This window comes from Rhinopithecus bieti, unplaced genomic scaffold (genome assembly GCF_001698545.2).
Source record: "Rhinopithecus bieti isolate Rb0 unplaced genomic scaffold, ASM169854v2 scaffold_1583, whole genome shotgun sequence".
In the NCBI taxonomy this organism is placed as follows: Eukaryota; Metazoa; Chordata; class Mammalia; order Primates; family Cercopithecidae; genus Rhinopithecus; species Rhinopithecus bieti.
The window spans coordinates 1189330-1205632 of NW_016803645.1; the positions used below are offsets into that span (position 1 = coordinate 1189330).

The 16303-nt window shown below is 39.0% G+C and overlaps 1 protein-coding gene and 1 long non-coding RNA gene across 4 annotated transcripts in view; one reads left to right on the forward strand and one right to left on the reverse strand.

Moving 5' to 3' along the window:
* Positions 1-4668: 4668 nt before the first annotated feature.
* On the reverse strand, positions 4669-15461 carry LOC108542170 (uncharacterized). 2 transcript variants are annotated; one of them, XR_001889185.1, is made up of 4 exons: positions 15366-15461; positions 11699-11805; positions 7706-7879; positions 4669-5418 (listed from the first exon to the last, which is right to left on the reverse strand). It is a non-coding gene; the product is annotated as an uncharacterized LOC108542170 (long non-coding RNA). The 2 variants fall into 2 exon arrangements; XR_001889184.1 differs by lacking the exon at positions 15366-15461 and adding an exon at positions 14924-15231.
* TFB1M (transcription factor B1, mitochondrial) overlaps positions 15462-16303 on the forward strand; it is a 60358-nt gene continuing 59516 nt past the window's right edge. For both annotated transcript variants that reach the window (XM_017892032.1, XM_017892022.1), the window contains exon 1: positions 15462-15734. In XM_017892032.1, coding sequence (XP_017747521.1) covers positions 15602-15734 — 133 coding nt within the window. In that variant the 5' untranslated portion in view covers positions 15462-15601. The remainder of the gene's footprint in view (positions 15735-16303) is intronic.

Here is a 16303-nt window from a genome sequence, read left to right on the forward strand (position 1 = left end):
GGGGGGTAGTGGGGGGAACAATACTGCCTCAAAGGTTTTTGTCAGGCTTAACTAGAATCAGCTATGTAAAGCACTAAACAGAATAGGCTCATTTACTCGACACATGGGAGCTATTCCTGCTATTATTCCCTATAATATGCTGTGGGCCATCAGAATTTGTCCTCATTTTTAAATTGTTTCTAGTCCTGTAAAAAAGGAAAACATTCACACAAATAATTAAAACACTATAGAATAAGAGTCTATCACATTACCCAACAGGAGGCCCGACCTAACAGGCTTTGGCCTTTGCAAATTTGAAGTCGCCGACATTCAGGATACCTTCTATCATCTCTCCTTTAGGGACCATCAGGATCCTGCTGCTTGGATCACAAGCATGGCATTATCAAGAGATTGGCTCAAACACCATCTCCTCAGCATAGACCTTCGTGATGCTGCCAAGAAGAATTAACACCTTTTTCATCCCATGTCCTCCAGCAGTGTGTGTCTCTGTGTGTGTGTGTTGTGTGTGTATCCCTATTAAGAAATTAAAGTTCCTCAAAGACAAGAATCGTGTTTTTCATTTCTATATTCCTGACCAAATCAACTACAATAAATGCCCAATTAAGTTTCATTGAATGAATGAATGAATGAATGAATGAATGAATGAATGAAAAGGGAATAAAATTAAACACACAACAGTGGATATGTAGAAAAGACAAGCACAGCAAGAGTAACTAGGCTGCCCAGGGAGGCAGTATGCAAGTCCAGAACCTCGCTAATGTTCAGAAGGCTTTCAAAAGACAGATCAAAGGAAGTGGAGCCTGGGCAAGAGGCAGCCCTAATCTGTTTACTCTTCGATCACTTTGTAACTTACCTGCTGCCCCCACCCCTAGGTCTGCTTTGACATAAGATCTTTAAATGTTGAGGTGGGAAGGGGGGAATCACTTAACTGCTATCTGATTCCTCATCTGTAAAATAGAGCTACTGACACTGACCTTCCTCATAGAGCTACTGTGTGGGATAATCAATTAATAATTGCAGAATCCTTTGAGAGTATAAAGCGCAACATAAATGCTAAGCATAATTTCCATACAGTCTCTGCTGGCTCTTCTCAAGCACACTCCAGCCGACCTCGGTGCCTTTGATCTGCTGTTATCACCTGTAATAGCGCAAACAATGCCTTTGTATCATTAAGCAAATGCATAATGAATGGTATTCATTGTTAAAGGTTACTTAGCAATATAACCTTTTTTGTTTTTTTGGTTTTTTTTTTGCCTTTTGAACGGGAACATCCACCGGTGACTGGATTATGTAAACTAATAGCTAATGTATCAAAGGAAAGGAGAGAAAAGAAACAGCCATGGCAACCAGGGCAATAGGACCCAGGCTTTGGCCTTCAGAAGAAATCTGTATCCACCTAGCAAAACTAGGATAAGGATTAACTTGGAGAAAACCAGAGGGGATGGTGAACAGAAAAGTCAACAATGGGAAATGGCAGACTGTGGCCTAGGCATCCTCCGGCTGTCAGATCTCGGCTTATTTTATGAGACATAATCTGCCATCTTCAGGAGTGTGAACCTGGGCTGTTACTGTCCTCTTCCTCAAGTCTCTGGGTTCTTCCCTTCATGCTCACTGGTGCTTTGGTGGGAATATTGTGTTTTTCTTTGAATATAACCTTTTCTAAGGATAGAGGTGGGTGGCACTACGATCAGAGAACCTTTATCCTCCTCTGCATTCCTCCCGATGCCCGATGCTCAGCTCTTCCCAGAGAAATGGCCCTCAACCCAATGCAGGGGCAATCGCTAGCCTCAGGAACAATCACCCCAAGATTCTCAAGGTAAGTGAGACAGCCTGAGAAAGACCACCTCCTCCCATAAAATGCGAAAAAGCTCACAACTTGTTCATTGGTTCATTTGATTTAATACCAAAAGGTTGGAACAGTATTACAATTCCCTTAAGTGTTCCTTTGAGATTTAGACAAAAGAAATAACAAATGTTTGCTGATTTGGTTTAGATTTTTTAAGTTTAGACTTCAGTACTCTAGCACAGTCTTAAGGTATTTGGTAATTCTACAAGTTTAATTTTAAATGTTAGAGTTAACTTTTATGTCACGTTTCTCAAAAACTATATGAATTTACAAGGTACTCTTCTCCCTATATTCCTTTAAATAATACCCAAAACAACTCTCATATACCCTTCTATGTTTTACTGCCTTGACTACGGGATTTTATGTCTCTTATTTGGCATTGCTGTTTATTGTCACTTCCCCCATAATTCTGGTTTTTGCTGGCCTGTTTTTTTTATTTTATCCTTTTGAAAGTCTTTCTTCACCATGCTAAGTCAAACTTTGAAACTTGAAAACACCATAAAATTTTCTTAACATGGTACAAGATCGCCACCCAGTGGCCATGCTGAGCTTCACTCTATGCATTTTCAGATTTTCCCCTCACATTTTTATTTATCTGGACAGCAGAACAGAGGTGTCCTTAAAGAATAGCCCAGCCCCTTCATTTTTCTGAGGAGAAAACTAAAGGTCAGAAAGGTTAACATCTGGTCAAGTCCACAATACCACAATAAGACCCCTGCCTTAGGACAGGCTTCAGTCCTCATGTTTTCAACGACTACCTCAGAACTGGAGGTGACCTTCAGGATCAGCCAATCCAAGCCCTCTATCGTACAGATGAGGAAACTGAGGCACAGAGAAGAAAAATGGCTTCTCAGGGTTTATGGAGCTGACTAAATGGGACAAAATCCAGCTTTATTAACACTTAGCCTAATGTTCATTCTCCTACTTAGACCAATCCCATTTTAAATATTTTATTTTCCCCTTTGGATTATCATAATTCCAGTCTTTAATAGATGACCACAGTAGATAAGCATAAAATGGTCAGCTCTTGCCTTCCTCAAAATGAATAGTTATGCAATGGGAACCCTCAGAAAGGTAAAATTCATTCTCATTAATGAACTGTTCACTGTTGGTATATCCAAAAATATTTCACCACTTTTGTTTATACTTAGGAGGTGATAGATTTAATTAAAGGTAATTAGAAATTCTAACTATGCCTTCTTGCCGTTTAAAGAGAACACTCGGCCAGGCGTGGTGGCTCACGCCTGTTATCCCAGCACTTTGGGAGGCTGAGGCGGCCGGATCATGAGGTCAGGAGATCGAGACCTTCCTGGCTAACACGGTGAATTCCGTCTCTACTGAAAATACACAAAATTAGCTGGGCGAGGTGGCGGGTCCCTGTAGTCCCAGCTACTCGGGAGGCTGAGGCAGGAGTATGGTATGAATCCAGGAGGCGGAGTTTGCAGTGAGCCGAGATGGGCCACTGCACTCCAGCCGGGGTGACAAAGTGAGACTCCGTCTCAAAAAAAAAAAAAAGAGAATACTCATCTCTGGTTCAAAATGTCTTGATTCTAGAATTTCAATACTTGGATTTGAACACTTCCTTTGGCAAGTTAGGGATGACTTCACATTGTCCACTAACTTCAAAGTCCTCTTAATGACATGAGAAAGATCCACAACATTGAAGATTCCTTATCACTCTAAATAATTTTGAGTTCCTAAACTCGGAAGTGAATAAGATTCACAGAGGGTAGCAGATGCTGCCTGGCTTTGCCCCACCCCAGATCCGCATGGTCCTCCTGAGTTCACCTGAAGCTGTGGTCCCAGGCAAACTGACAGCTCCCCACTTCCCCTGCTGTCTTCCATGCCTGAGGGCTTTGGAGCCTCCCCAACTTCTGGTGGGACAATGCTGAGTTGGGCTGCACACAGTTTTTCAAAAGATCCCCTGGGATTGAGCCCCAGCTGCCCTGGAGCCCTAACATGAAACGACTCCCTAATCCCTGGAATTGGCCTTTCTCCTTTTCCCATGGCATTTTCCCCACTTCCTCACTTGTGCTTCCTGGGATCACCTCTCCAAGAGGGGCAATTAAACAAACAACCTGCATCCACACCCTTGCCTCAGGGCCTGATTTTCAGGGGATACAAACAACTGACTCTGCATTGTAGAGAAGCCCTGTTTGCCTTGATGTCACAACTTGTCTCTTATAATGGTGTCCCAAGAGGTTGTTTAGTCTGGCCTTTCTCCCTGTATACAAGCAGATTAACTAGGAAGCGTGAGAAGTTGAAATGTCAGGGCCTTTCACTTGAACAAGCCATTTTCAAGCCTTGGGAAGGGCTCTAGAAATCTAATCAAATGGTATATGTTTTTGTAAAATTTACAAAAGCAAGACATTTTAACCCTAGTTAAAAAGACTAAAAAAGACCACTGTCTCTTTTCAGGTTGTATTCTGGTGACGGAGAGCACTTTGGGAATCTGGCTAAAGGGGAAATTCAGTTAGAAATACACATTTTAACTGAAATTTGGCAAGATGTTTCAGTACATTTCAGTAAAATAAATGTAAAATTACAGACTCCTGTTGGGAGAATATGGAGTATTCTTTCTGCTATCTTTAAATCAAGTATTTAAAGAAGTGAGAGAAAATGTCAATAAAAAAAAATAGAGTAAGACACAAAAGCAACAGAGTGAGCAATAAAATCAATAGAAATTATTTCAATATCAAGAAGTAAATTGCAACAAAAACATTCAGCATCTCAAAAGCAGTCAGAAGAATAGAGTAAAAATAATGATACGTTTATGGATTACTTGATAACCCAAATTAACAAACACAAGTGAATCATATGAATACACTGGAAAAAATTAAATACCCCAATTTTTTGACACCAAATATTGTTATCAATGAATAAAATATAAACTCACAATACATCACCACAATGAGTACACCTATGACAAATTGGTTAATGAGTGTCATTAATTCAAAGTACTCAACATAGGACAACGCACTAGAAAGCTTGAAACGCCTTGAAAACAAACAGATCATATGTGCAAAAAACTTAATAGAGGTTTTCCAAATTTGAGAGCAATCCTAACAGTTTATATGACATTGCCAGCTATGAGTTGTGAAAGCTATAAGAAATGTTTCTAAATTATCAAAAATAAAAACCAAACTGTAATCAATCATGGTAGAAGGAAGATTAAATTGTTTTTCTATTCTGTCTATGGAATATATTCCTAAAACATTATCATATGAAGATGAAACTGAAGAGTTTGCTTTCAAAATGGAAAGGAAAATTATCAAAGAAGTCTGAAAACAGGAAATTTGATTAAATATTAGGCTAAATAAAATAAAATTTCTTTGTTTACTTTTACAATAAAAAATAGTCTATTACTTTTCAGGATGCTGTTGTTTCTGCTCTTTGTCATTAAGTATCTGTCATTTCTTGTCAGTCCTTTTCTTATTCCAAATAAATGGCTTTGATAATTAATTTTACATTTATAATCTTGTATTCTTTTCTTAAAGAAAGCCTCCTAAATTATATAAGCTTCCAGGACCATTTCTTCCCAAAGTTTCCTCTAACAGTGAAGGGCCTTTTTCCTGTAACAAGAAAAAAAGAAGCAAAATGCTCTGTGTTCCACTTAATACACAAGAAAAAGACATGTCCCACAAGACTCCCAAAAAATCAATGCATCTAAGAATGGGAAAATAGTATACAACCTTTCTCACAGGACACGAATCATTATATTTTACAATAAACTAAGTTGAGAGTATATACATTTAAATTACATGCCTACCACATTTCTTAGTGACCTGCACTGCTAGTGGTTCCCAAACTTAAAAAGCAAACAAAAAAAGCCTGTTATCTGAGTTACAAAGATAGTCATGGCAAGTGAATGAAGGAAAATTGACAGAGATAATGGATCAGTATACCATGTTACACTTCTCAGGCTTAGGGATTGATAAGAAAGTAAGACAGTGTTTTACAAATGGCAGGTCATAACCTATTATCAGGCAGTAATAATTATTATAATAAATTGTAACAATCACTTTTTTAAAGTCAAATACTTTAGAAAATAGTTTGTAAAAGATTGCATCATACATACATAGTGTTTTTTTAAGTGTGTGTGTGGGTGGGTGTGTGTATATATAGGGTTACAATGTAAAAGGCATTTCTTACTGTGGGTCATGGTCTAAAAAGTTTGAAAAATACATATGAGAAATAAAGGGTTGGGGCCAGGCATGGTGGCTCACGCCTGTAATCCCAGCACTTTGGGAGGCTGAGGTGGGTGGAACACTTGAGGTCAGGAGTTTTCGAGACCAGCCTGCCTGGCCAACATGGTAAAACCCCATCTCTACTAAAAATACAAAAATTAGCTGGGTGTGGTGGCACATGCCTGTAATCCCAGCTACTGGGGAGGCTGAGGCAGGAGAATTGCTTGAACCTGGGAGGCAGAGATTGCAGTAAGCCGAGATCTCACCATTGCACTCCAGACTGGGTGAAGAAGCGAGACTCTGTCTCAAAACCAAAAAACCAAAAAAAAAAAAAAAAAAAAAAAAAGATTGGCTGCAGATTGAAGCACAAGAGAATAGGAATAACACGGACAGTTACAAAAACTTGGTTTGGCAATCTGCAACAAATCATTTCTAAATTCATTGGAATTTGGGAGGCATTTTTCCTATTGAAATAGGAAGTCATTAAAATTTGCTTTTGTAGTTTCACCTAGGAATCCAATCATGACGGAAACATAGTTTAAACAAAAAATAAACTAAATTTTAAACTAAAAACAGTTTAAGCCATAACTGGATTCCTAGGTGAAACTACAAAAGCCAATTTAACTCATAAGTAATATAGACATTATAATATGATATGCTATGATAGGGTGTGATGTTGATATATTATGACATGATATAATAAAGCATAATGCAAGATAAATGAACTATCGCAGTTATTATAGATTCCTAGGCCAGCACTCTTCTTTTCTTCCCAATATTCCCTACTATGTATAAGACTCTTAAGCAAACCATTTTGAAGATAATCTAAAATTACAGGATTTCCGTCACAACATAATGTATATAATTTCACAACACCATTTAACATTTTTATTATGATAATTCAAGATTTTATATTTTGCACCTCCACTTGATTTGGTATAATTGTTACCTAAACCTTTCTGCTGAATTAGAACCACTGACCCTTCCTTACTCCCATCCCCAAAAAGAACAAGAAAGGTGTCTAATAGGCCTAAAATGAATAGTTTTGAAATGGACAATGGTAAGATCAAATGATGCACTTGTGTTAAGGTATAATATTTGTAATTGTGTCCTGAAGATAACTCTCCAGTGTTAAAACTGTCAATGCCTCTAAATAATGAAGCAAAAGAATAAAGAGTTAATATGCAATGGCCAAGCTCAATAAAAATCTGCAGAAGGAAAAAATCATCTTTCATGAAAGCTACAGAATAATAAAGGAGCAGTAATCTTCTGAGCTTACTTTGTCATATGTTACAACAATAAGGGAACTATATCCTGATGGTTATTTCATTTCAATACCATAAGAACATTTATTTTACTACCATACAATTTGTATGTTGATTATATATAGCTAGATCTATGTCTATTAGATGAGCATGTTCACACAGGAAGAGGGAAGGAGAAGAGAATTCACGAATTTATGAAATAACTTCAGTGTTAGGCACTATATTTGGTCCATTACATGCATTGTCTTATGAAGTATAATGAGACATAACACATATTTTGTAATGCTATAAAGCATCTGTTACTATTCTCATGCTGCAGTCAAAGTAGCTACATTGGTTTTCTGTGGCTGACGTAACAAATTACCATAGATTTAGTGGCTCAAAACAACACAAGTGTATTATCCTACCATTCAGTCATTTAGAAGTCTGAAATGGCTCTCACTGAGCTCATATCAAGATGTCAGCAGGGCTGCCTTCCTTTCTGGAGGCTCTAGGGAAGAATCAATTTTCTTGCCTTTTCCAGCTTCCGGAGGATGCTCAACCTTCTTGCCTCTTGAACCTCCTCCACCGTCTTCCTCCATCTGCAAAGCCAGCAACATCAGGCCAAGTCCCTCTCACACTGTCATCTCTCTGGCTCTCTCTTCCAGTTCTCTTTTCCACTTTTAAGGACTTGTGACTGCAATGGGCTCACCCGCATAATCCAGGATCATTTCCCTGTCTTAAAGTTAGCTGACTGGCAACCTACACTTCATCTGCAACCTTAATTCCCCTTTGCCATGTAACTTCACATATTCACATTTTCCAGAGATTAGAATATGAACATCTTTGGGCGCCATTTTTCTGCTTACCACAAAACTAAGTTCCAAAAGATTAAGTAGCTTGCCCAAGGTCACAGAAGTAAAAGGAAGATGGAGCCTGGATTTTTACCCAAGTTTTCTTAACTCCAGCCCCTCTGCTCTATTCAATACAGTTTGCTGTGCAGTTTGTGTCTAAAACTGGCAACAATCTCCATGGTTTGGGTCTCATCAGGAAACATATCTTGGTGCCCCTTGTGTGTCAGGCACCCTGCTAGTACTGCATACACAAAGACGAATAAAATACACTGTTTTATTTGAAGAGCTAAGAGTCTGACAAAGGAGGCACTGAAATTATATTATATTACAATGCAGTATGTGATGATGCAAGTTACTATATTGCAAAATGCAACATGGATTCTGCTGGGTTTATGAATGTAGCAGAACTGGACCTCAGAGTGGAAGGGATCAGGGCCAGAGTGGAGAGCGTGACAAGAAGGTGGTCAGTAAATATCAAAAAGTTTCTCACAAGGAGTCACACTTGTGTTGGGCCCAGAAAATGAATAGGATTTCGCCCAACAAAGCAAAGAGAGTTGCGGAGGCATTCTTGTGGAGTAGCAGGTCTCAGGATATACTAAGGAAATAAAGGAAGGCATGACAGAAATGCAACTAGAAAGGAATTTAGACCTAGATTGTGTCAGACCTTGAGTGGCACAATAAGAGGTCTGAACATTCTCCCTGTAAGTGGTAAAAAAGGAACCAGGAAAAATTTTAAGCCAAAGAGGAGCATGAGCTGGAGAAAGAGATCCGATTTAGAAATATAAGCTTCTTAGAAAGGCTACTGTGATGGCTTCATGATAGGGGATCTTGGGAAGAAATACAAGACGGTCTACAAAAAGATCTACCCAGGACTTTTAAAAGTTTGAAAACAGCTATAATTTTTGGAGTTTCATATTCTTTTAGAAAATAAAATGTACCCTAACTAATCAGAGGAAGTCATTTTCATTCATTTATTTAGCAAATATGTATTAAATATCCATTGTGTATCAGAATTTTTCTAAGTGAACAATTGGTTCACTTTAGTGAACAAATAGATACTGCCCTGTTTTCATGGATCCTACATTTTAGTAGGGAAGATAGACATATACACAGAAAAACAAATAAGCAACATAAATAATAATGAAAATCAAGGGTAGTTGTACCAAAGGGGGCAAACAAGACTGAGATGAAGAGTCGCAGAGACCCCTGAGTAGAAACACGACTGACTGATACTTAGTCTGAATGTACCAGAATGGCCATATTATACTTGTTACAATATTGAATTAGGACACAGCCACACCTGCCAAAAATAGATGCTCCCAGGATCCCCAAAATAACTGCCACTGGTGCCTGAGCCACACTGGATTCTCCCTTAAGACTTCCTAGAAGTCCTCATAATCCACCAACCAAAGAGTTAATGCTTGGCCTGAGGATCTAGATCTACCTCCAGCTCTGTGACCTCTGGCATTTTTTCTGATTGTTAGACATTGGCTGTCACCTTTCGGTAGGTCAGTTAGCAGACATTGATAGAGAAAAAGAGGAGCCCTGTGTGCTCTGAACCTGAACCTGTTCTACTAAGATGGAACCTTTGGAAGAAATCTGTTGATGTGACACTTAAGACTACGCTTTAAAAAAATTTTTTTTGAGGAAGCAATAGAAGAGCAAAACCTCAAGGTGAGCTTGTCAAAGGTCAAATTAGGTCCTTCTCTTGTTAGAATTTGTCAAGAAAAGCTCCAGTTGAAAAGGTCACCTTGAAGTTGAGACGGAAAAAGAAAAGGGGATAGCCAGCTGAAGAGTGGGAGGTGATCATCCCAGGCAGAGAAAACTGCATATGCAAGGAAAGAGAGGAAGCAAGCACTTGGCATGTTTAAGGAACTGAAAGAGGACTGGCAGGGCCACAGCTTATCTTCGGGAAGGTGGATCTAAATGAGGTTGGACATAGGTTTTTTAGGCCATAGCGAGGGATTGCATTTTTACTTTAAATGCAATTGGGAGTCCCCTGAAGGGTTGTATGCAGATAAGTGAAGTGATCCAATTTCCACTTTTAAAGCTCATTTTGCTGCTGAATATAAATGTATTATAGAACAAGACTGAAAGTGGTTGCGGGAATGAATGTGAAAGATGCTGGCAGCAGAACTGGAGAGAAGTCAATTGTGAGATCTGTTGTCGAGATACGATTTTGGGAATTGATGATGGTATGGGATATAGATGTTGAGGGGATGGAGAGATCATTGATGAAGGTGGTGATATCAAATAATAGATTTTCAATGTAGACAAAACAGCCTTATATTGGAAGAACACATGCCATTTAGGACTTTCATAGCTAGAAAGGACATTTCGATGCCTGACTTCAAAGCTGCAAACAACAGGCTAACACTTAATAGGGGCTAATGAAGTTGGTGACCTTAAATTGAAATCAATGCTTATTTATCATATTAAAAATTCTAGGGCAAGTAAGAATTACGCTAAATCTACTCTACTTGTGCTCTAGAAATAAATGAAACAACAAAACCTGGATGATAGTACATCTGTTTACAGTATGGTTATTGAATATTTTAAGTCATTGTTGAGACCTACTGCTCAGGAAAAAAAAAATCTTTAAAATGTTGCTGTTCACTGAAAACACATCTGGCCACCCAAGAGCTCTGATGGAGATACACAAGGAGATTAATATTGTTTTCATGCTTGCTAGCATAACATCCATTCTGCAGCCCATGGATCAAAGAGTACTTTTTACTTTCAAGTCTTATTATTTAAGAAACACATTTTGTAAGGGTATGGCTACCCTAGATTGTAATTCCTTTGATGGATCTGGACAAAATAAATTGAAAACCTTCTACAAAGGATTTACCATTCTAGATGACATTAAGAACATTCACGATTCATGGAGGAGGCTACAATATCAACATTAACAGAAGTTTGGAAGAAGCGGTTTCTAACCCTCATGGATGACTTTGGGGGGCTCAAGACTTCAGTAGAGAAAGTAATGGCAGATGTGGTAGAAGTAGCAAAAGAAATGGAATTAGAAGTGAAGCCTAAATATATGACTGAATTTCTGCAATCTCATGTTAAAACTTGAATGAATGAGGAGTTGCTTCCTGGAATTAACAAAGAAAGTGGTTTCCTGAGATGGAATCTACTCCTGTAGAATACTGCTCCTGTGAAAATACTGTGAACATTGTTGAAATGCCAACAAAAGATTTAGAATATTACACAAACTTAGTCGACAAAGCAGTGGCAGAGTTTGAAAGGACTCATTTCAATTTTGAAGGAAGTTCTACCATGGGTAAAATGCATTGTCTGCCACAGAGAAATATTTCACAAAAAGTGTTAAAAGATGTAGCAAACTTCACTGTCTTATTTTAAGAAACCACCACCCTGATCACTTAGCTCCATCAAGTCAAAGGCAAGACTCTCTACAAGCAAAAAGATTAACATTCACTGAAGCCTCAGATGACCGTTAGCATTTTTTTAGCTATAAGGTATTTTAAATTAAGGTATGTACATATTTTTTGTAGACATAATGCTATTGCACACTTAATAGACAACAATAGAATGTAAACATACCTTTCATATGCACTGCGAAACCAAAAACTTCATCTGTCTCACTTTATGGAGATATTCACTTTATTTTGGTGGTCTGGTACTGAATCCATAGTATCTCAAAGGTTTGCCTATATAATAAAGGCTAATTATTTTATAATGCTGTTAGCATATTTTCTTCATTCACAAAAAGGTTTGCTTATTGTATAGGAAAAAGCTCTACCCATAGCTCCCTGAGTCAAATGAGTTGCCCATCCTCAACACCTCATTAGAATACTTGACAGTAATTCACAGACCTTTGGGGACAATGAGCAGGCTTTCAAATACTGCTTGAAATAGGGATAAACACTATATTTTCAAAAATAGTGTAAGTGTTCCATGGTTCCCTCAGGCAATTAGCTGGTTTTGTTGCCATAAGTTGCCCTACTTCTATCCCCACAGAATAAGCATTTGGTCTGTCTGCTCAGAGTTATCACATTTTTCCTTCTTACCTCTAGGTAGGTCACTAGATTCCTTTGTGAACAGTGGGCATCAAAGAGCCATTAAAACAAAAAAACCCTAAATTTGTGCGAAATGTAGCTCTTAATATTTCTCTGGAGCATTGAATCATATTATATGTAATTATAAAATACTATCAGAAAAGGGCACTTTACATACCATAATAGTCATTTTATAAAGTTCAATTTGGCAATTCCAAACCACATTTAATTTTCTCTGAAAATTCCCACATGGCAGGAAGATACTGCTCTCTGCAGCTTTCAAGTCTCTTTCAGGGAACGGTGAAATGACAGCCTCTTAGAATTAGCACTTTTTCTATAAATAGACACTAAATCACTTATGCCAAGTACAGTCACATATGCATTTTTATTAAAATAAATACTAAAATAATAAGTAATTTTCCTATATAAACATTTTGGGATTTTATGCAAATTAGAATTCTGCAATATAGTTTAGTATGAATCATTTGTAGTTCTTCATCTTCACTGACAGGTGGGGCTAGTGATTTCTGTATTAATTATAATATTTTAGCATATTAAAATCTGTATCTAGATGAAGCAGACACTTCAAAGCTTCAAAACTGATGAAACTGCATACCTCTCTTTTAAGGGATAAAACCATTTGCATTAATATGTGAAATACACTACTAAAACACCCCCTGCTGATTTCTTAGGCTTTTGCAGGGAGTTATGCATAATTTTCTGAAAATTAAAACCGAGGATTAGATATTTATGATTATAAAATTGGATCTCAAGAACTATTAAAACTTGGAAGATTCTCCTAAGCTAGAATTTTTAACTCAGTTAAAAAATTATTTAACATGTATCAGAGGTTAATAAAAAGCACAGTATAGACGGAAGATCTAAACTCAGTTCCACCACTTACTAGCAAAGCACTGTGCTATGGTCTGAATGTCCTCCAAAATTCATGTGCTGAAACTAAATCACCAATGTGGTAGTATATTGACAGGGAGGCCCTGAGGGGGTGATTAATTAATTGAGGTAGAGCTCTCATAAATGGGATTAGCAACCTGATAGAGCTGGAGGGAATTAGCTAATCCCTTTTTGCCCTTCTGCCTTCGGACATGTGAGGACATGACATTCCTCTTTTCTGGGGGATGCAGCAACAAGATGCTATCTTGAGGTAGAGAGAGCAGCCTTCACAAGGAACCAAACTTGCCAGCTCCTTGATCTTGGACTTTCAGCCTCCAGAACTGTGAGAAGTATATTTCTGTTCTTTATAAATTACCCAGTCTCAGATATTTTGGTATAGCAGCAGGAATGAACTAAGACACATCTTTGTGAACCTACATCACAGAACTGAAATGAGAATTAAGTAACATAGGAAGTTTCTTTATAAATAGTAGGTAATAATCTCACAAATGTCAGTTATTGAAAATGGCATAGCATAAGCCACCCATAAATTCATATTTAGATCTGGGGACAAATTATCAGGCATCTACAAATTCTCCATGCAAAGGTATTTTACTCATTTAGATTTTAGTTTGTTTTTATGTTGATGTTAATCTTTTAAAAAGCTTATGTGATTATATTTGGGGTCATCTGAATATCCTCTTTATACCTGTTAGGCAACGTGTGTGTTCATGGTAGCATTAGTGCCAAATAATTCAAATTCACTTGTTTCCAAGCTACTGAAAACAGATGCAGGCAGACTTAATATGTAGCTTCCATGCTCTTCCAAAAGAAAGACAAGCGACAATGCAAAAAATTTGAACAAAGATTTGGTAATAGTTTGACTCCAGAAACTAATGAGAACATCCAGTCATTAAATGGCATACCGTATCACTGGTAAGCTGAAACTTAAAAAAAAAAAAAGGAATCTTGCCAGTTAGCACTAAGTGTAATGATTTAACAGTGTTCATCACTGTCAATTAATAAGACTATTTATATTGGTTTTGTATATATTTATTGCAAATGTTTAAATAGTTACATGAAAACTGTAAGCTTATGTTTACACCTAGATTCGTATTTCTATATATTTAAATGTTAATAAATTAACATAAATAAACTTAAAAATAATAAGCTGACACTTGAGTTTGGCCAGTGAGATCAGAACTCAGAAAAGACACAACTCAGGTTGTCTTCTCCCTGTACTTTGCTGTCTGACTCTGGGCAAGTCAAATGACCTCACCTCCCCTATTTCTTCACAGTAAACTAAGAATAATAATCTCATTCACACAGGACCATTGCGAGACCATGCGTGAAATAATGAATACAACCGTGAATGAATGCCTTCTCAGGTAGAATGTGTTGTGGACAATAAGATATCTGAATCAAGAGTCTGTACTTTCAGTCATCACTGTTTTTTAAAGTTAGGAGATTATCTCAGTTCCTTTTAAAATAGCGTTTATAGAAGGTGGTTGGGTTTTCCACTGCAATTTCAAAGTACTCCCCATTTCTGTATCATGCCCATAGTTATTTCGGTTTCCATTAGCTTTTTTAAAACTTACTAACTGAGGGACAAAACGTTAAGATTCATTTGTGATCAATGCAGCAATGTCCAAATATAAGCAGGGTTAAAAGAGCAAAATTATCCCATCTATCAGAGAAACTGTAATATTTTTCTTTGCTTCGTTGTTTTATCTGGTATAACGGAAGGGCAGAACTCATATTTGAGTCTTCTCTCTGTTCTTAGCTGTAATCCTAGCAAATTAAATGACCTCTTTACACTGGCTAATTATTCATCTGCCAAGTAATTATAACAGCCACCATTGATCACGTACGAGCTTACCCAATGCCATGCGTGCACTGTGTTCTCAACGTGCACACCAGGCGAACTCTCATTTAGTGCTCACAATTTTGAGGTAGACATTAGGTCCATTTAATCGATGAAAAAACTGAGGCTGAACAAAGTTAAAAACCTGTCATGCAGCATCTGCAGAGCGGAGGTTCTAAAAACACCTCACCGTAAGAAAGAACTACGAACAAACAATAGCTTTGCCTCTAAACACGCGCTTTTCCTCTAATATTCACAGATGGGCATTTGGAACGTCAAAGGGCCGGAAGCCCTTAGAAACCTCAGGGCTTGGAGTAAAGCGGCTGCACGACATCTCAGAGCAACTCCCCGAAAACCCCACCCTGCCCAGGCCCCGCCTCGTCCCGCCCTCCTGGGTGCTCTCCCAACCGCCCGCTCCGGAGAAGCCTCTCCCACCCGGCTCCTCCGCCGCTCTCACTTGCGGAAGCCGCGGCGCACCCAGCCTGCCCCTTGCTCAGCAGGACGCAGCGCATGCGCTCTCAGCACACCCGGATTTCCTGTCCGCCGTCATCGCTTCCGGTGGGGTGGGTCTGACCAACGGGGCTGGCTCCGAGGCGGGCCTTAGGTCTCGCAGATTAGGTCCCTGCGCGTTTCTTTCGGAGCGGCGGTGAAGGGTCTTGGTGAGGCAGGGCTAGCTGGTGCTTGACGAGTCTCATGGCTGCCTCCGGGAAGCTCAGTACTTCCCGTCTCCCGCCGTTGCCCACGATTCGAGAAATCATTAAGTTGTTCAGACTGCAAGCAACAAAGCAGCTATCACAGAATTTCCTCCTGGACTTGAGGCTGACAGGTGGATGGCTTAGCAGTGCTCCCCGGATGTCTCCCCAGTGTCCCTAGGGGCGTGGGCTGGGGGGTCTCGCACGTCCCCGCGGGCGGGTGTCCAGGCACTGGCGTGCGACGGGCTTTTGGTCAGGTCCTTCGACCTCTTTGTATCAAAAGAACTCCGGTCCCACCGCCCAGGAGACACGTGAAGTGCGTTGATTGCTCACAAAACTCCGCATTCAGGGGGGTGTAGCCTGCAGGCAGGCTGCTTAGACGCCCAGCTCACTAGGGAAGGAAGAGTTCATGTGTCGTGAAAGGCGCTGGTGAATACTGGAATCTGGGTCACTTTGAAATCAGTCACTCTGAAATGGTACAGCACATGCTGCTGGACTTGCTTTACATGCAGTTTAAAGTTACCAGAATTTAAATTGGTGCCAGGATTTTATCAATAAGTTGGTGAAAAGAGTATCCCTCGTAGGATTCGTTGTTTAAACGTTTACCTGTTGAGTCTAAGAAAGCCTCGGGGACGCTAATATTCATTCATAAGTATGTATTAGGCAAGCACCGTTGTGCTAGTGCTGGGATAGGATATGGGCG